Source organism: Diabrotica undecimpunctata, chromosome 6 (assembly GCF_040954645.1).
Source record: "Diabrotica undecimpunctata isolate CICGRU chromosome 6, icDiaUnde3, whole genome shotgun sequence".
NCBI classification, from domain to species: domain Eukaryota; kingdom Metazoa; phylum Arthropoda; class Insecta; order Coleoptera; family Chrysomelidae; genus Diabrotica; species Diabrotica undecimpunctata.
Window position 1 is genome coordinate 1645119 of NC_092808.1, and position 21892 is coordinate 1667010.

At 33.1% G+C, this 21892-nt stretch overlaps 1 protein-coding gene across 1 annotated transcript; it reads right to left on the reverse strand.

The window, feature by feature from the left end:
* Window positions 1–839: 839 nt before the first annotated feature.
* On the reverse strand, window positions 840–16313 carry prtp (thioredoxin domain-containing protein pretaporter). The gene is made up of 5 exons (XM_072533968.1): window positions 16042–16313; window positions 15703–15952; window positions 15333–15482; window positions 2363–2518; window positions 840–2308 (listed from the first exon to the last, which is right to left on the reverse strand). The coding sequence occupies exons 1-5, from the start codon at window positions 16056–16058 to the stop codon at window positions 1850–1852; spliced, it is 1032 nt and encodes a 343-aa protein (XP_072390069.1). The 5' UTR covers window positions 16059–16313; the 3' UTR covers window positions 840–1849.
* Between the last annotated feature and the right edge of the window lie 5579 nt (window positions 16314–21892).

A 21892-nucleotide genomic window follows, 5' to 3' on the forward strand; every position in this document is an offset into this window, starting at 1 on the left:
TCCGAGGAAGAACTTTATGCTGCCTCAAAGTCTGATTATGTACCTGGTGACGATTCTGATGATGTACCTGAGAATATTCCTGATCGTGTCGATGTAAAAATCACTGCTTCCGACGAAGAAAGTTCTGTTAACGCAGAAATATCTGAAGATGAGTTTGAAAGGAATGAATTGACTGCATAATGGAATATACCAAATACAAACTTCCTACCCAGAGAAATGGGATAACAATACTAAATTTTGATAAAGGTTCTCGTCCTGTTGATATTTTTCTAAAATTATGAATATTGCTTTCTGTACAAACCAAAGAATAGCAGCATCATACAGTCACCAGATGTGTCTATGCTTTGGAAGATCGAAATCAAATGTAAAAAGACGAATAAGTGGCCGTTCTGGAAGAATATCTAAACGAGAGAAACAGATGATCAACTTTGGAGACCATTTGCTCCAACAAATATTTTTACTATTTTTACAGCGTGCAATGTGCCTCTATGCAAAAATTGTTTTTTTACCACATCATTCATAAGAAGTAATGTTTTTTATTTTGAATATAAGTTTGTTTCTTTACTGATGGGATTTATTTATCCCACCATTCAACACTAATGGGACATATATGTCCCATGTCCTTTCTAAGGATACAAGGACAGGCAACAATATAAATCAATCGCTTTGTTAGGTCTCTAGGTATCAACGAATACCATTAAAATCATTTTAAACAGTTTTATTTAGCTATAATAGAATCAGTAATGAAAGGGTTAAGTGTTGTATCTTTTTCACTTATTTATTTTTTAATAGTGTTTGGTTTCCGAGCAAGTTTTCAATGGGTCAATAAAAAGAAAGCAACATATTTAACCTTTATTTAAAATTAAACAACAAAACCATACGAAATGAATTAAAATACAAAGATATTGAACACACAAATTGGGAATGGTTCTTCATCTATTGATATTTTAACAAAAATTGAGCAAAATACTGCTATAAACACAAAAATATCACAATATTTTAGAACTACATTTTACAATGAATGAAACATTTTAATCACTAGTGTTATTGATGCTTTTGTTCCACTTTTATTGTAGAAAGAGTAGAATCTTTACTCGAAAATCGTTAACAGCTGAAGAAATATAACACCATATTTTTAATTTAGAAGCACTGTCTGCTACAGGTGAAAATAAAACCCTTAGCCTTAAAGTACAGTTGGTAATATTTCACTTTTGTTTGCATTGCATTTTAAAAGCTAAATTTCAACAGATATGACTTCTATTGCAAATATAATAACCCAAAATATGACAAAAATAAAAGATTGATGGTAAAAGGTAAAGAAAACCCAAATAATACATTACTCACAGTACTTAGTGTTGCATAAAAAGTTGGGTAGAGTTGAAATTAAAGCAAAAGTAACAAATTCAGGACAAGATAATGATGGAGTAATAGGAAAAAAGATCTGCAGGTGACTCACAGGAAGCAATAGAATAAATGCATCAAACCGGAAGACATAGAAGCGACCAACGATGAAGTTGTTGCTGTGAGGATTACTGTTTTAATGTAATTCTAAAGATATTTAAAGAAAATGTGTAGAATCCTTTGCCACATATCAACAATAAATAATTTTCTATGAGAAAATCGTTGCTAGAGTGAGTAAAACGTTAAACTGACGTAGATTAGTTAAGTAGTAGATATAGTTAACAAGCAAACAAGTCATATTTATCATAGATAAGATAATACCTATTACAAATCACCCTGTATTGCTGAAAGATATGTTAAAACAGTGGTGTAGGTAGTTTGTTTCGTTTGTACAACAAAAAAGATCGATTTTAAATAAAGAAGTTAATATTTTGCAAACTAGAAACCTTTACAATTCATCACGTGGTGTATGCTTCAACAAAAACTCTTGCAGATCCTCCAGACTCCTGCTTCCACTATACGAAGCGATCTTCTCGCCGTTTTGGTACAGATTAAGACTAGGGAAACCTTCGATTTCTTCGTCATTGCACAATTGTTTGTTAACTTCTAACGTACAGTCCACTTTGAGGACCTTAACTTCAGGCCTTGAAACGAGTTTTTCTCTAAGGCTATCCCAAACGGGCGACAGTCTCTTACAATGTCCACACCACGGGGCATAGAATTTGACGAAAGCAATTCCCGATTCGATGGTAGACTTGAAGTTGTCGCCGGTTACTTCTCCTGAGGGAAGGTCAGCGTCGGACGCGGCTGGTTTTGGAGAAGCACGTTCGGTTTTTTCGGTTCCTAGCATTTTGTTAACGTATTGTTTGAGGTCGACGTGGCTTCTGTCACCTTGGTACTTGTCCACCTAAGCTCGAATAAACAAAATTAATAGTGCGACACAACAAATAACCTATATTACCTTTGCGCCATTTTCTATCCATAATAGAGTGGGGTATCCCTTTACGTCAAAGTCGTTACAGACAGATCTGTGCTGCGTGCAGTCTACTTTCCCTACGGTAACTTCATTGTCGAGCTCTAGAGTTTTAGCCAGTTGCTCCCACGTTGGTGCTAATTTCTACAACAACAATATATATTAAGTATTTTCTTATTGATATATACAATGGAATACAGTGGAATTCAGTGAAAACGATGAAATAACAGTACAGGAAGTCGAGAATGCAATACAAACTCTAAAAAATCGGAAGTCATGCGGACCACAAGGTATACCAAATGAATTATTAAAACATAGCCCACAAGTATTACGGGAATTACTGGCGTATGTCTTCACCTTATTCTATAATGGACACGACTTACCACCGGAGTGGACAAAAGCACATATTAACAACATCTACAAAAAAGGAGATAGAAAGAATTGTTCAAACTACAGGGGGCTAAGTGTCATAAATTCACTCTCAAGACTGTATGGAAAAATAACAAAAAACAAAATTGAAAAAGAGATGACAGATGTTGAAGAACAGAATGGCTTTCGTGCAGGCAGATCCTGTATGGACAGTATATTCTCTCTAAAGCAAGTTATCGAGAAAAGATTAGCCCACAACCTTTCAACTCATATAGTCTTTATAGATCTGACAAAGGCATACGATAGTGTACCACTTTCAATGCTTTGGGTAGCAATGGAAAAACAAGGAATAAGCAAAAAAAATATACAAGCAGTACAACAACTCTACAAAAATATGACGGCAAACATTAAAACTGGAAATAGATTAACTAGAGAAATTCCTATTAGTAAGGGCCTAAAGCAAGGCTGCTGCATAGCACCTACACTCTTCAAAATATATCTAAATGAGGCACTCTCAGTGTGGAGAAGAAAGTGCTGCAATATGGGCATCCCAATCGGAGATGATAGATTGTACACGATACACTTCGCTGACGACCAAGCCATTCTAGCTGAAGACGAGAGTGATGTAGGCTACATGCTTAGAAAACTGGAAGATGAGTATACCAAATGGGGCCTCACAATTAATATACAAAAAACTGAGTACTTAGTTGTAGAAGAAAAACCAGAAAGCCTACAAATCGAAATGGGAACTATAAAACCAACAGACAATTTCAAATACTTGGGAGTCCAAATAACATCAAAAGCAGGAAGTAGCGAAGAAATACACTCCAGGATTGGCCAAGCAAGATCAGCTACCAGACAGCTACACGGACTATTATGGAATAAAAAAATAACAAAAGAAAATAAAAGAAGAATCTATAAAACAATAATAGAAAGTATTGGGCTGTACGGCGCCGAACTCTGGGAAATAAACCAAAGAAACAAATCAAAAATTAAGGCCATAGAAATGAACTACTGGAGACGATGTTGCCAGCTCACTAGACTTGATAGGGTGAGAAACGAAGATATTCGGAGAGAAATGGAAATAGATCTAGACATAATAGACACAATCGAAGCCAAAAGACTTAACTGGTATGGACACCTTCAGAGAATGCCTGAAAATAGATGGCCAAAAAAAATAGAAGAATGGACTCCGCCAACTAGAAGAAAACGAGGTAGACCAAGACGATCCTGGAGAGACGATGTCGACGATGCAATGACCGCCAGAGATTTAACAACTGAAGATTGCTTCGACAGAAAACGCTGGAAATTAGGATGCGAGAAGCGGCGCCAGCTGTAGAAGACTCGCTTGTTATATATATATATATATATATATATATATATATATATATATATATATATATATATATATATATATATATATATATATATATAAGTAGATATACAAAGTACTAAAATCTCACTTTTAATTTTTGTTAAAAAATACTTTTGTCAATTTAAATAGTGGTGGTTAGATTGTACCGTTCTGTTAGAGTGTACCGTTTTTGAGCCGTTTGCGATTACGGGTTAAAGTTAGAGTTTTGGTAAATATATTTAACTTCTTATTTTCAAATGAGAATACTTGTACTAAAAATAAAATAATTTTGGGAAACATTTTAATTTGTTTATATAAAGTTTCCAACCATTTCTAAACTTTTTATCAAACATAATTAAATTACAATCGGCATTCTTAATGATCATTAGGCTAATTTGCTTAATGTGTTTAGGATCTTTGTAAGCGGTTATATTATATTTTACCTCTCAAGCACAACAGTTAGAAAGTATCTGTAATATTGATCTAAACTCAGTATATTGTAATTCAAACGTGTAGTTTCAAGTGAACATCATGCCTAGACGTAAGTTGGATATTGATGAATTAATTGCAAATGTGCATAAATACTTTACCATGGGAAGAGACAATGGTGGACCTTCATTATTATGTATAAATCAACGCGTTTGTGACGCACTCGGGATAAGTGAAAGTAAGCTAAAAACTGTAATGAAGACTGTCAGAGATTCTCAAGAAGATCTTACTGTAACTGAGTATCACTTTTACTTTAGTGGCCAGAATAAGAGAAAGACAAGTTTCTGAAATTAAGATTAATTGCCTTTGGAAGTAGAAAGGCAAAAGCAATTGACACCAACAGATAAATGGAGGAAAGTAGAAGAGATCTTGAGAAATATCACAAAACAAAAACTTCAAGAAGACACATCATCTAAAAAATAACAATGGATCACACAAGAGATAAAAGAACTGATGACGGAAAGAGGGGCACACAAGAATAAAAACGAAAAATACTACAAAAAAATTAATAAAATAATCAAACAGAAAATCAAAGAAGCTAAGGAACTGTGGCTATCAGAAAAGTTTGAAGAAATAGAAAGGTTAGATAAACAACATGACAGTTTTAACATACACTGGAAAATCAAAGAGACAGCTGGCATATACAAGAAGAAGGGTATCGGAAATATCATGGATAAAAATAACAAGATAATAACGGAATGTACAGATAAAATAAACAGATGGGAAGAATACATAAAAGAGCTATTCGAAGACGACGAGAAAATTGAAGTCATTGAACCAAGAGGAAGAAATGGCCCACCAATCACCAAAGACGAAATTGAGAAAGCGCTAAAACATATAAAAAATGAGAAGGCCATGGCACCAGATGAAATACCTACAGAAATCTTAAGAATATTAACAAACAATCATATGGGCACACTAATAGAATTATTTAATGGGAGAGATTCCGAAAGAATGGTTAATATCAATATTTATTCCAATACCCAAAAAATCAAACGCAATGAAGTGTAAAGAGCACAGGACAATTAGCTTGATGAACCATATTCTAAAAGTGTTCTTACGAGTGATACACGAACGTATCTATAAAAAGCTAGATCATAGAATAGCTGAAAGCCAATTGTGATTCAGAAAAGGCTTTGGCACCAGAGAAGCATTATTTACTGTACAAACACTAATCGAACGATGTCGAGATGTCAATTGCGACGTATTCATATGTCTAGTCGACTTCGAAAAAGCTTTAGACAAAGTACAATACCGAAGAATGGCAAAAATACTGCAGAACACAGAATTAGATAACGAAGACGTGAGAATCATTACCAATCTATACCGATATCAGAAACCCATAATACGAATCTTCTTCTTCTTCAGATGCAAATCCACTAATGGATGTTAGCGATCACATTTTCCATTAATTCTCTATTTCTTGCAATATGTATCAGAGATTGTATGTCGTTAATCCCTGTCCATTGCCTTATGTTTCGGAGCCAGGACATTTTCTTGCGTCCCATTCCTCTCTTGCCTTCAATTTTACCCTCGATTATAAGTTAGAGGAATTGGTATTTTTCATTTCGCATGATGTGACCTAGATACGCCGTTTTCCTTTTCTTGATGGTTTCGAAAAGTTGGCGTTCTTGGTTTATTCTTTTAAGGACATCTATATTTGTGATTTTCGCTGTCCATGGTATTTTTAGGATACGGCGATAAAGCCACATTTCGAAAGCTTCTAATCTGTTTATATCCCTCGTTTTGAGTGTCCAGCCCTCTACGCCATATAGCAGCACTGACCACACGTAGCACTTAGTAAACCTTAGTCTCAGTTGAAGATCGAACTCTGAACAAGTCGAATAGCCGAAATAATACGAATAGACCAACAAAAATCGAGAGAAATACCTACAAATCGTGGAGTAAGACAAGGAGGTGTGCTTTCCCCTTTACTTTTTAATATCTATTCAGAAAAATTGTTTAAAGATGCATTAGAAGACGTAAATGAAGGCATATTTATATATATGCTGTCCTTGCGGACAGCAGAGAAGGACTACAGATCTTGGTTGATCTCATTACCCAATACTGCGAAAGGTATGGAATGGCACTCAATACAAATTAAAACAAAAATCATGGTGGTAAGCAAGAACAAGATTGAGGCAGACAGAGTTTATGCTAAAGGAAAATTTTTAGGCAGGCTGCACAGATATCAGTACTTAGGTTGCGAACTAAAAGAAGAATGGGATAGAAGTATGGAAATAAAACGGCGTATAGAAGTGCTTTTAATAAGATGAAAGCAATATTATGCAATGGAAAATTCAACATCGAAATTAGAACTAGAGTATTGAGATGCTACGTGTTCTCTGTCCTGTTGTATGGAGTTGAGGCCTGGACAATTACAGAGGCGACAGAGAACAAACTCATTAACTTTGAAATGTGATGTTTTCGAAGAATGTGGCAAATATCTTGGACACAACACATAACAAATGCGGAAACTCTACGAAGAATGAAAAAAGGTAAAGAAATACTCAACACTATAAAGAAAAGAAAAATGAGCTACTGTGGTCACATACTAAGAAATGAGAAATACGAATTAATGCGGCTGGTCATACAAGGGAAGGTGGAAGGCAAAAGAGGACCGGGGTGAAGACGTACGTCCTGGCTGAAGAATTTGAGACAATGGAGTGGGAAAACATCAATAGAACTTTTCAGAACGGCTGCAAATAGAGTCAAATGGGCCATGATGATCGCCAATGTCCTTAGGGATGGGGCACGTTAAGAAGAAGCCTTTGGAAAGTGTTGAGAGATTTAGGATTTAAATCCAAAAAAGAAAATAATAGGTTACTTTTATACGAAAGGAGTAGTGTGGTTCATAAAAAAATTTTTGAGAGAATATACTAGACTTAAATCTGAAATTGCAAAATTTGTACACTTAGATGAGACATGGATATTTGCAAAGGGTGGAATTAAAAGAATTTGGCAAGACGACAGCATAAAATCACTAAAATAGACAAATAGCGAAGGCAAAAGACACATCATTCTTCATGCAGGAGGAAAAAAAGGCTTTATAGAAAACGCAGATTTAATTGTTTTCTTCAAAATTAAAATCTGCTGATTTCCATGAAAACATAAATGCAGATATGTTTGTTAAATGGCTTGAGGAGAAAACGTTTACTTAGTCTGAGTAAACCATCAGTTATAGATAATGCACCTTATTTTTCGGAGATTTTGGAAATGTGAAGGCCCAAAAATATGGACCAAAACTGTAAATAAATGTGAAAAATTAATAGAAGAGTGGTTGATCCGGGAAAATAAAATTAGTGAAATTAATTCAATGATTATAGATTTGATATGATAGTGATTATAGAATGATAGCGGTAGTAAATTTAGTGACGTAGATGATGATTTATAAATTTAAATAATCAGTAAGTACACTTTTATAATGTTATTTACAAAATAATTGTACAGCAGGTTAACCATCTTATTTATACATTCATTATTAGCCAAATAAACAATAACATTTAAAATTCCATTTGAATTTTTGCTCCTCATTTTATACAAATTAATTCTAACTGATAATACAGGCAAAAATATTCTAAACAAAGTAAGTAATTAAAAAGATTATGGAGAACTCCAGCGCAATTTACCGTGCCTTTTACTACAACAAAAAGTTTTCTGCGAATTCCATTATTCGTTTAGAAGTGTAAGTTGGTTGATGCACTGTACTCATAAAGAGTATATCGAAATAAAAGAAAGATCGGGAAAGTTTAGAAATTTTACTTATGAAATTATTCTCTTATAAGACGTTATATGAACGTTTATACACTTAACCCACCCAGTGGCGCACCTAGAATTTTCCTGGTGGGGGGTTGGTTGGGCACCGAATTTTTTTTTATGCTACCTCCATTTTGAGTCCTTAAAATTTGGGTTTTAGTTTAATTTAAAGTACTAAAGATAGCAGTGTCAAAGATTCTGGTATCTGTTATCCTGCCTACCAACTAAAACCACCCCCTCCTACTTGTGCGAAGTTGACTATGGCACGTACCGTACTCCGAAAGTGGGATGGCGGCTGTAAGGCTGACGATATTTTTGGAACACTTCCTTCTCTTATCTAGATCTTATCTCTGTCCTTGGTCCGGTTGGTGTTTCTGTTCTTCTTCTTTCTTTTTAATTACTGTTCGGATGTAATTGTGAACACTATTCCATCCCTTCTTAGTTCTCGTCATCTTCACGATCATCTCTCTCAGAGTCAGAGGGTTCACACTTATTTCTCTATACATTCTGTTTCTCTCCACTGTACATCTATTACACTCCAGCATTGTGTGAGTAACAGTGTCGAAATATTCGCAGTATATGAATTTAAAACAGACAATCTAACCAGATCCTTAGGCTCGGGATCAGCATCTTGGTCCACTGGACAACATCATCCATGTCGTTCCACTCTTCTTGCCAACTTTCCCTTTCTTCTTTTTTTATGACTGTTGTCAAATGCTCCATTTTCTCATAGAGATGTCTCCTTTCTACTGCTAACACATGCAGAGGAACACAATCTGTGATAATCCACAAAGCCCAAAAATATTAATTTAAATCCCAAACTATATTTTAAATTCCAATCCACAAGGAAACTAAGTTCCTGTAGCTGGCTGTATACCATGATCACAATTTTTTTATTTAAAATCCTTTATAAAAGGTATATAATTAAAACACCCAATCGGACTACATCACAATCACAAAACGTTTTCGGAATCTATATTCCATCATCAGTGTGTCTAAACGGCGTTGCTTTAGATATGGTTTATTACCTCTTCCTTATCTATTTGAATGTCCTGATGAATAAATATCAACGCTATTTAGTCTCTCTTATATCAACCATTTAGTCTCTCTTCGTTAATACAATTTCTTAAATAAGTCTTTAGTACTTTCAGCGATGAAAATAACCTTTGACATGTACAGGTCGTCATAGGTAACTTAATTATTAAACTAGCGTTTTGGATTTTTGTATTGTGTGTGAAAGACAAGTTACATTTTCCTACTATTCTTTATATATATATTTTACTTTATATCCCTTCATCATCCAGCCTCAAGAGTCCACTGCTGAACATAGGCCTCTTCCTCATGTTTCCAACCCCGTCTATCTTGCGCCGCTCTCATCCAGTTTTTATTGAGTCTTCTTAAATCGTCAGTCCATGTTGTAGGTGATCGACCGACGCTTCTCTTGTCTTCCCTTGGCCTCCATTCCAATAACCTCTTTGTCCATCGCCCATCTGTCATTCTGGCTATGTGTCCTGCCCATCTCTATTTTAGTCTGGCTATCTTCTCGATGATGTCAGTCACTCCGGTTCTTCTCCTGATGTCTTCGTTGGTTATTCTGTCTCGCAGAGTTATTCCTAACATGGACCGCTCCATTCTTCTCTGCGTGACTCTTAGTTTGGTAGCTGCTGCTTTTGTTAAGGTAAGTGTTTCTGCTCCGTACGTCAAGACTGGGAGGACGCACTGATCAAATACCTTTCTCTTTAGGCATGTGGGCAGCTCACTTTTAAAAGTTTCTCTCAGTTTTCCAAATGCTGCCCACCCAAGGCCGATTCTTCTCTTCAGTTCATGAGTCTGGTTATCCCTGCCAATCATAATTTCATGTCCCAGGTATTTATATCTATCTACGAGTTCTATTTCTTTCCCACCAATACTGATGTTCTGGTTGGGTACCAAGTTGGTCATGATTTTTGTTTTCAAAATATTTATATTTAAACCTACACTTTCTGTAGCCACAACGAGTTCCTGTACCATCTCTCTTGCCATACCTAGATCTTCAGCTATTATAAGTATATCATCGGCGAAACGTAAGTTGTTTAGATATTCTCCATCTATTTTTATTCCCTTTGTCATCCAATCCAAATTCTTAAAAGCATGTTCTAGCACCGTATTAAAAAGTTTAGGTGACATTGGGTCTCCTTGTCTAACACCCCGTTCTATTTTTATGCGATTACTGTTAGTATGTAATCTGACAGTGGTTGTTGCCTACAGGTATATTTTGTATAATAATTTAGTATATCTATAATCTAGCCTGCATTCTTTAAGCGCCTGTAATATTTTGCTTAGCTCAACTGTGTCAAAGGCTTTGGGAAAATCGATAAATATTAGAACTAGAGGTTTATTGTATTCCACTGTTTTCTCTATTAGGGTTTTTATACTTTGTAGATGGTCATTTGTTCCGTAACTTTTTCGGAATCCTGCCTGTTCCCTTGGTCGATAAGTCTCTAATTCTCTTAAAAAATTATATCCCTTGTATATAACAAATCCCCGGGTACGCCACTGAACCCATCTAACGAGCTTGCCTCTATATCTCAGAAAAACAAATGAAGAAGAATTAATAAATATGAACGATTTCTGAAGTGGAAATATAAACATAAAAATAAAGTATTTTCAATTAAAATGGTGGTTACTTCTCATTATATATAGTAGATCACATAGAAATGTCACAAGAACATAGTTTCAGGACCAAAGAGGTCTAATAAAAGCAGAAAATAATTATTTTTGAGGAAGTTTCAATTTTTAGTCAAATTAACATTTTATTATTGACCAAAGTTTATATGATTCGGCTTGAAATAGATCTTAATCGCCTATTAAGAACTTTTGTTGCAATAAATAGATCTTAATCGCCTATTAAGAACTTTTGTTGCAATGTGGAAAATATTATAGAACATATTAAAAAATTATTTATTTATTATTCATATTATATTATTATTTATTTTTAAACAAGGATATAACTTTGTTTAATAAGGTAAAAAGTGTAAATAATTGTGAAAGATAGGCTAAGTGTTTGTTGTTTTGTAAATATTTGCATCATTAACAAAAGGATGTACACAAATAATCAAACTAAACATTCAAAACTTATTTTTTTCGAAAATTTGTTTGTTACACTTATATTGGGCAAATATTGTGCTAATTTGCTTTATGAACACAATATTTTTTGATATATACACACATCAAAATAATCTAGGGGACAAAAACAAAATGCAAGATTACAAAAGAATTTCAAATACATTTAATAAAAAGTTATAAGCAAGTGACCCGAATATAAAATAAACATTTTCTCGTAGAATTATCGCAATTGCTCTGAAAAAAATTAAAAGTGAACTCAAAAAAGTGAAAGAGAAGTCAAAAAATGGTAACAAAAAAAAATAATAATAAAAAACTAAGTTGTGGTCCCTCAATTCCCAACAAAGTAGTCTTTAGGTTAAGTTATTATAGTGTATGACCTCCACAGTTGTTAATTACTGTCCTACATTTGTAAGGCAAACTCATGATCGGATGGTCAATGTCTTGCTGCAGTATTCTGTTCCAGTCCATTGAAAGACCCTCAAACAGTTGCTGTCTTGTATTGCCCAATATGTCCCATACATGCTCAATTCCATTTAAATCTGGAGATTGTGCAGACCATGATAAAACCTTAATTTCATTATTTTCGACGAATGTTCACACTACCCTGGCAATATGCAGACGCGCCTTGTTGTGCATTAATTGAAATTGGGAACCAGCTTGTTATGCAAAGGATACAAAAATATGTTCGAGAATAATATCGTGGTAGTCTGTTGCATTTAGAAGCCGTTGTGGACAAACGAGATTGGTTCTTCCACAAAGAGTGATGACACACCATACCATTATACTGCCACCTTGCTGTCTATTAACCTCTTGCATGGTGACCAATCGTTCAGCATTGTCAGATCAGGCCAAATTATTGTCCATCTTGTATCTGGTGCAATTTGCATGTTCTTGTGCCCACTGAAGTTAATAAGCGAGATTTCTTGTGGATAACACAGGTATTCTCATAGATCGAGCATTTAACCATACTTCATGCAGTTATTTCTAATGGTTTGACCACTTATAAACAGCTGATGGGTCTCTTGCAGCCTCATTTGAAATTGTGACACAGTTACAGTGTGATCTCGCAAAGACTGCAATCTATTAAAATGGTCTTCAATCTGGTTGGTTACCACAAACGATTAATGACACTTCTGTTCATGTCTCTTTAACTCTGCCATCTTAAAACAATCTGATAGCATGCCACTGCAGTTCACAATTTAAATGATGCCTCTCCATTATTGGAAATTACAAAACTAAATAAAAATGCTCATAGACATCGAAAATCAAGTACCAATAAATAAACATTACTTTTTATCTTATAGAAAAAAATGCATATTGTAGTTTTGTTAATTTTTTTATAGCCATTCTTATCAGCATTACCATTGAAGTTGGTACAATAATCGACAAAACAACAAAAAAGATTAAAATCCTAATTTATTTTTGTATTTGCAGCTAATATTGATTTAAGGCTATTAATATAGGTGTCCAGTAGATTATTTTGATGTGCGTATTATAAAAATAACAACCAAGCACCTGGAGATAACTAAAGCACAACAAAAGTGTTGCTATGACCTATACAGCTGAAGGTTAGAGAAAACTTTGGTAGACCTGCAGAAAAAAACCTCTAGAAATTTTTTATCTTGCTCTACAAACCAGGCCTCCACATCACATTGCTAGTCACATATTTTTTGGGAAAGTCTTCACGACATTTTAGATCTTTTTGCAAGCATTACATAAAAACCAATAAAAAAGGGTTCATTTCAATAATTTAAACCTTCACAAATTGTTTGTATATAAAACATGCAAATATTATGCAGGAGCATTGTCCTATAAAATTAAAATAACTTTGGACAACTTTTCTCTTCATCTCCTCATAATTTGTACTCACAGAATATTCAGTAGCATCGATTATTAATTCTCGATTATTGTTACACCCTTATCAAGAAAATATCTCACTATTAATCCCGTGCCATTCCAAAAAACTGAAGTAAGAACTTTTCTACACACTTGTGAATAGCAAAACAGTCTTTAACTATTATGCCGACTATAACCAGTGCAATTAAAACCATTTTTATAGATTTGGTAGGTTCATTAGAGACAGATGAAGAACAATAACAACATATGAAAGAACAGAGATATCAAAACAAGATACTTATAAGGCAATCGAAAATCTAAAAAAAAAGCAAAAATCTACAGAAAAACCAATGATTCTTGATAATTGAAGTCCTGATGAATAGAGAAGAAAAATTATATAAGAAAAGAGACCACAAAGTCTCAATAAATACCTACGAAAAACAATATCCTGAACCCAAAAAAAAAATTAAAAAAAAAAAGTTAATGAAAATACTAAAGTAAACAAAGAGAAGTCAGAACAGGTCAGCCATTAAGGCTGTTTTATCGGTGCACCAAAACCTAGGGACAGTGTTTTCTCTGTTATTTACTGACAAAATGTCTCGAAATTTGGACACGTTATTCGAAATTATGTTGCCTTTAAACTGATGGTTTTACTTTTTTTATTTTTTTGAAACTTCTGTTGAAAAATTGGAATATACTGTTTAACGTTCTATTATAACCAAACTTTTTACGCCCATCACTCGAAAGAGTTTTTTTTTCTGTAATCGTTCATTTTTGTTTCACCTTTCTGTGTTCAGTAATAATCGAGAAAAGCGTGTTCCAACTTTAAAGAAAATGGCTAAAAAATACTGAAATCTAATAGTGAAACGTGTTACTCATCATCGGCGCTTAGTTTCATCGTTATCGCCTTCGTGACGTCAAATCTCATGAACGTACGGTCAATTAGTTCGTGTTAAAACTAATTTGAATGGAGAATAATGTATTTGTTGTCATTAAACTACCCGTCGGCCGGCGGCACTGAGTAAAGATGGTCTCGCGTAAGCAGTGTAGAAAAGTAACTGATACGCCCATTTCAAATCGCAGTGTACTTGAACTGCTAAAACAGCCTTAAGTGAAAAAATAGTGGTCTTTTATTGCTTTTTGATTACCATTCAGTAACTTATACTTTTTTTACTTTTTTACTATATTTAAAATTTTCCTTGTTTTCCTGAGTATCTTATCTCTTTCTACCTATAAGTTCTTCAGTGACCTTTCTTTCTGACTTAACACATTATCTTGAGTTTGCTTATCTCTGTTAATTAAAAACGATTTTGATAAGAAATTCCTCTACCGGATTTAAACAAAGATAGGCATAATCTTACAGATAGCTCCAGAAAAAATACCCAATCTAACACGGAAATTTACTATTTATAATTTTTATTGGATATCACAGAAGTTTGGCAAAAACTAATTATAATTTAACAGATCAACTTGCAAACTTCATTCATGATTTTTTTTCATAAAATCAGCAGCTGTCGAAATACATGGGACACAAGTTTGTCCATAACACTCCAAAAATTGAAAATTTTGTATTTTATTAATATAATAAACATAAATTCATATATAAAAAATATATAGCTGAAATTGAATAACTGAAAAATGAATCCAAATCTGCTAAAAGATAATCCTGCGAATGAAATCTGCAGAAAGTGGCAAATGGGTCACTACAAACAATTTTCTGCAGCATCTTCTGACATAGATGTCCTTAATATTTATGAAAAAGTACAAAACTCCCTGAATGTGATGAAAATATGTCCGAAAAAGTAGCAAAACAATAACATTTTAGATTAGAATAAAATATGCTGGGAAGTGTAAAAATATCTCTTTTGTTAGTACATACTTGTTGAATAAATGTAAAATACACAGAACAGTCCACTTTTTGTATTTATCATCCTAATACCAAAGCCAACTTATCTATCTTGATCAAAATTTTATTAACATGTAAAATATGCTTTGTTATCATTTTTAACAATTCAAAAACGATCACTGAATGAAATATGACTAACTTACCTGACAGTGACCACACCAAGGAGCATAAAACTTGATAAAATGTTTACCACTCTTAACATGTTTGTGGAAGTTATCTTCTGTCAGCTCAGTCAAGCCATCAACAGCTGTGGATTCATTGGAAGTTGCTTCCTCAGTATTGGTTTCATCTCCCTTAAAATGAATTAGCTAAATAAACAAGGACACTCTATTGTGTCAAATCAAGGTTCAGAAACAATTAAACACAAAGAAATACTTCAATGCGAGGAGCATTAAATAACTTGCCATAATTGGTATTGAAACACCATGGAAGTCATTAAATATCTTTATATGGAGTAAAACCATATATGATCACTTAAATATCTATTGTTACCAAAACAAAACGTCTACATACCTCTCTAAGTTGCTCGTTAATAAAATTAGTTATTGAAGGTAGATCCCTGGTTCCTCTAAATCTTACACCCTCAGAGTCGCCTACTTTATAAAATTTAAGTGTAGGATATCCAGTAATGTCTTGTTCGGAGCACACTTCACTATCTGTAGTACAATCAACTTTAGCTATTTTTATATTATTCGTGTCATCTTCATTCAACATTTCTGCTAATTGTTCCCATTTTGGAGAAAATTTTTGGCAATGTCCACACCTAATAGAAAAAATGTGTTTTTATGTATTTATATCATTGGAATATATGAGAATTTTATAAAAACTATATTGTATACATAAAAAACTTACCAAGGGGCGTAAAACATAACGAAGTGATTTTTCTTTCCGACTTCATGTGAAAAATTTTCTGTAGTATATTTGATTGAGTAAACATCTTCATGAGCTAATGTGATTACTATTGACGCAAAATTAACGATAATACAGTAAGACGACCCATTTTCTCTGTACAAATATTAAAATTTATTTAATAATTATCATTAAACACGAAATTGTGTGCCGACAAAATGCACTCAACCTACACTATCAAAGAGAAATGAGTTGAGAAAATTTGTATTTATGTATTTGACAGTGACAGTTGTAGCAAAGAATATAGACGCTTATAGAAGAATTTTTCACTGTTATTTTTGAGCATAGCAAAAGATGTGACATAGATAAAGAAAAGTGGGACGAGTGGAACGCACGTGTTGCACGTGGTACCACTAAGGAGCGGTTTGCTTCTAAAATATGAAAGAGTGGGGCAATAAATGCAACTTTAGATATTTTTATATGTAGATGCCGCGTGGTCGTAGAATAGGATTAAATTTTTGCGTTTTATAAAATTGTTTAAAGAAAATAATATTATTTTAACTTTTAATAAATTAATCTTTTAGAAAAATTATTATAATTCAAATTTTAATTGAAAATATGTACAAATCTTAAGTATAAATCAGTTTAAGACTATATTGTAATAATTTCACCAATATTCATTCATTGTGAAAATTATGTTTTAGATACTATTAGTTGTTATTTTAAAACAAGATTAAATAGTACCATACAGCGTAAAAACTTTCACATATAGGTACTATTCATTAAAATGTACTGTTAAAGTTTATTTTGTTATTTCAAAATAAATAGGGATGCTTTTTGTTGTTATTGAAAAATTATGGATGAAATGGAAGTTTTGGCGAAATGGAAAATTTCATAATTTAGTAAAAAGTTTCATTGAATACTTTTTTTTAAATTGAAATTTTTTAAAATTGTTTCGTTAATTTCTGGGCAGAAAACAGTATAATAAAAAGTTATGTGACGGTTTTCGTTGTGTTGGAACAAACCAATTTTAATTCAAAGTTATACAATTAAAAAAATAAATACTTTGAATATTGTAAATATCAATACATTTTTAAGTTTTAAAATTAAAAATTTAACAATTTAATATATTGAAAATAAAGATTTTATTGTGAAAAAACAAAAAAAAAGACAGTTTGCAAATCAATGGCATCGAAATTTGTTTAGGCGTAGATGCAAAGTTACCCGTCGTACTCCTTTCCCACTTCCCCCTAACTACATATTTCATTATGAAATTTTCAAGATAGTTTTTAAGCCGATGGCCACGGCACCACGCTGTGAGTTTATGCAGCCACCCTCTTAAACGTAACCAAATCGCCCATTTGAACTGGTCTTCTATAAGCGTCTATCTCTTTGGTTGTAGTGGCCACGTGCTGCACACTAGAGGAATTATTTTGAACCAGTTTTGAACTTATTAGGCAGTGTCTAGACAACCTAAATACGGATTATGAAACCAACAAATTTGTAAGATTTAAATTTTTCCAGTGGTGTCGTTTTTTTAATAGAACCTTTTTGGTTTTAGTTAATTCGACGTGTGGTTGCTGGTTGCTGCCCTAGTTACTAACATTTGTAGCCAATTTTCAGTGAAAAGTTCAAAGAACTTTTTATACTTCATTTTTAACTTTTTATAAAGCTTTGAAAATGATGGATAAATAGAAATATCAGTTGTTCGTTTAAATCGGAAACCAAACTTATTGTCTCAACCGTTCTCTATAGTTCTTGCTATATTGGCCATCTCGACATTAGAGATTTGTTCTTTCCATCGCCTCTTCTACCTTATTCTAAACGGTCTTTGAAGTACTATTTCCTTTTTTTTAATACTTTTTCGTGGTCTTCCACGGAAGTCTAAAGCATTCACGTGGAAATGAAAAGTAGAGGATTCGCGAAGAATACGGGTACAATAATAAACGATGCCGATCGTGAAACAAAAATTGATACAAAATTGAGTCATACTAGTAAAAATGTGTATTGATCGAAATAAAACACTGATTTTGTATTCCATACATATTTATTTAATTACTAAATAGGTATATCAACATTTTAATTAATAGTTTAACATATATTGTCTTTCGGTTCTAAATTACACAATATGCGGCACCTTTAAGATTCAATATGATTCAATTACTTAGATAGATATTTTACTATATAATAAAATTGTTCTATGAGATATTTCATATACAACATAAAGATATAAGATATTTTAAACCGTAGGTAGGTAAAATAGGGTTGATATGGTGAAATTTGAGGTGTAGCCGCCTTAAACATTAAAACAATAAACATACGCATATGCTGAAGTAGATATGTAAGATATTACTACAAATACATTATTTGAAGGTGCATTTTACTTTAATATCTGATATAAAATGGAAATTAACACAATAGTATGACTGGAATTATTGTAGAACTCCTTATTTCGACCACATCACAAAAGAGACTATATTCTACAATAAATAGTTCTTAATAGCGAAACCTATTAAATCCAGTTTTAGACAACCATTTTATTGACAAAATCTGATTAAATTTTCACTCTTAATACCAGTTATAAACCTCCCTGACACTGATATGGCCAATTCATTGACATATTGCACTGATATCCGTGGCTTGATTTTATACATGCAAAATGAATGTGATATAGCTAATTAACGGTTTTCAAAAATGAATATTAAGCAGTTCTTCTACACAAAACCTTCAAGATTGAAATGGGTCTCCACCACAAAAGAATTTGGAGAGCAACAGGCCTGTGAACCTTAGACCTTCGTTATTTTATAAAAGATTTAAATTTTTAGCGTATGCTCTCTGTCCAGGTACGAACAATGGGCCATCGTGACGTTTGGGTTATTGTGGCCTTGTATGTATATAACGCTAAGGTGTGTACAATATCAGCCTATATTCATCAAATATAAAACGTAATTTTTTGATATTTCCTTCAGAATATTGTTAAAAATTACGTCATTCATTGAAAGTTACTTACCATCGCGACAACCGTGTGGTACGGTCAACTCAGATAAATTTGATCAATCTGGTACTGCATTGTCTGTTAACAACTGTCTTGTACACAGTCTTTTTAGAATTCCTAGGAGGTTTCTGGATTAAAATGTTTTTTTATGGTTCATGTGAACGATTTTATAACATTCCCTGTGGTAACCTTTTATCCGTTTCGGATATTGGCGACCATTATGGCAATCTCTTTGCAAACTGCTGCTCTGAAAAGATTTGTCGTTGTGTTGAACAACGTACGTAGATTTTTCAGCCAGGAAATCCTTCGCCTTCCTTCTTGTGGTAACCAATATCTGTATATTTATGAGGAAGAGTGATGTAAATTTATTTGTGGTTATGTTTTTTTCGTGCAATTATAAAATTCATTCACATTTCATCAATCTCATTAAAAAAATAATATTTTTTTCACTACTTTTGTTACAAATAGCACAAATTAATGTGTCTCCCACTGCTTATTTTTTAATATAAAATAACTTTAATTGATAAAACAAACAAACAAATTGTAAATTTATTATACAGTTAAGATTTCCAAAATAATAATATTGACATTTCATTAACTAATTTTTAACTGATAAAACGTCATAGCAACGCCACGTTTCCTACTGACAAAACTTCTTCCTACTCGTGATTTCTCAGCGATAAAATTATGACAGATGTCACGAAGGTGTCTGGTAATTCTATTGTTGTCAGTTTGACAAACGTTATTGAGGCATAATAAATTTTGGACAAACACAAAAACGACGCGATAGATATCCAACATTCCGATTTCAGGTAATTACGATTCGACTTGGTCATTTCTATTCGATTTGTTAAAAGTTACAGAATAGATCTGAATGAATCCAGACGAAAAATCAAGATTTGAATACCAGTCAGGTGAAGAAATTAAAAAATTGGTTTCGAAAAATGTCCCATTGAACACGCATAGGTCCAGAAGCTTTATTCGGACCCAATTTTCGGAGTTCCTACGGGTGAGAAATTTTACTCTTGCAAGATGTACTACCATAACAGAACTAGCAAAAATTCTCGAGGATTATGCCTTTAACATGAAAAAAGGCAATGACGAAGACTATAAAGAGTCGTCTGTAAAATCAATGTGGAATACTACAGTAAAAATGGAACAAGAAAAATATTTTACGGAGTACAGCATAAAAATCCACCCTTTCACAGATATATCTTTCAAATGTACAAGATTGGCCAGAGATACCAAGCAGAGGCAGCTTCAAAGTCTTCAAGAAAAAGGAAAACTCAGTTCAAAAGCATTATCCACCGAAGAACTATTAAAAATCATCTAAAGCTACGACGAGGAAAACCCCGATGGAGCACAAAAAAAGTTTTTTCACCTTTGTTCATTTGAACTTCACTGAAGATTACTGAGAAGCTCATTTGAAGATTCACTTTTTCTAGAAGGAATTTGATGATATGGGAGAATTTAATATAATAGCATTTTTTCCAAAACAAATCAAGGCGGTTCGAAAAGTTTGACAAGCAGCAAATGGCTGATAAGAAATTCATCAAACGAAAATTAATGCACAGTATTTTTGAAATTAATGGAAAAAAAGGGGGCCAAAGATTTTATCAGACGGACTCTTTCTTACCGTTCACCCCAATTGAGAGGATGGATCTTGGTTCAAAAACTTTCCACTTGGAATCAACACCGTATCTAAGTGGACAAAAATAGCAGCTAAAAAAATTGGAATAAACACAAAAAAAAAAATAAAATAACAAACAATTCTCATCGATCTTCAGCTATGTTAGCGTTGTTCAAGCAAGGTGTTTCTGAACAGGAGTTAATTAAATTAACGGGTCACTCAAATGCAAGCTCTCTAAAACCATATCTGCAGCTGGATTCCAGTCACCACCAGAAGTTGTTTGAAAATCTCAGAACAATAAATGAATTTGGACCTTCGAGTTCCCAAATGCTTTGGTAGAAAACAATGGGCAAACTGCTATAGTTTATAAATAATTGTACATTTAATATTGTTAACAAATAAATAAAGATTATGTTTCGTTGATATGGTGCATTAATTGTCTCGTGAAATACTCTTGTCGAATATCATTCGAGAGAAAATTATTTACCGGCAAAATTTTCTTCTGGTTTTATTTAAGTTTGTTGCCTTTTGGCAATTTTCGTACCGTAATTTTCTCTCTTATGATACGCAAATAACAAGAAATTATTTAATTTACAGAAATATTTAACCCTTTGAACGCCGAATGATTAAACTGTAAAAAAATCACAAATATCTTTAAAAACCATGATATTGAAGTATCTTTGCAGTTAAAAACATATTGTATTCCTTACATAATAACAAAACTCAAAAAATTTAATTTAAAACTATAAACCCAAGGTTACGAATAAACATTTTTGCAATTTGGTTAGCAAGCTCTATGATATTTATCAAAACAAATATTTTTATGTTCAAACTTTTTACATCATTCTAAGCGTGTTTTTTTGGCATAGGTACAGTGCATCTTCCGTATTATTGTACTTCTAGAAGATTTGCTTAACTAGCCTCCTACTCTTGGTGGTGTGGAAGATTGAGCTTGAATTCTAACCTTCCCACTTTTTTTCTGTTTACGTTGAACCGATATTTTTTCTTCCTTATCCTCGTCGGAGGATTCATAAGCATGAATTTCTACATCACCTGGTACTTCGTCTGGTACATTAGAAATATATAACACCTGATCGTCAATAGTATCCTTGTTGCTTTTAGTATCTTGATCGGCTGAATAAGGAGGAAGAATAACAATATACATTGGTTCAGCAGATGTTGAAATTTCCACAGCTATTTCAGTATATATCGACTCCCTACAACAACTG

What these genes read in the sequence shown, in the direction of transcription:
- prtp (XM_072533968.1), bottom strand. An exon ending in TTAACGAGCAACTTAGAGAG is followed by an intron (nt 15,483 to 15,702) that starts GTATGTAGACGT and finishes ATTCATTTTAAG; the next exon opens with GGAGATGAAACCAATACTGA. An exon ending in GGATAGAAAATGGCGCAAAG is followed by an intron (nt 2,309 to 2,362) that starts GTAATATAGGTT and finishes ATTCGAGCTTAG; the next exon opens with GTGGACAAGTACCAAGGTGA.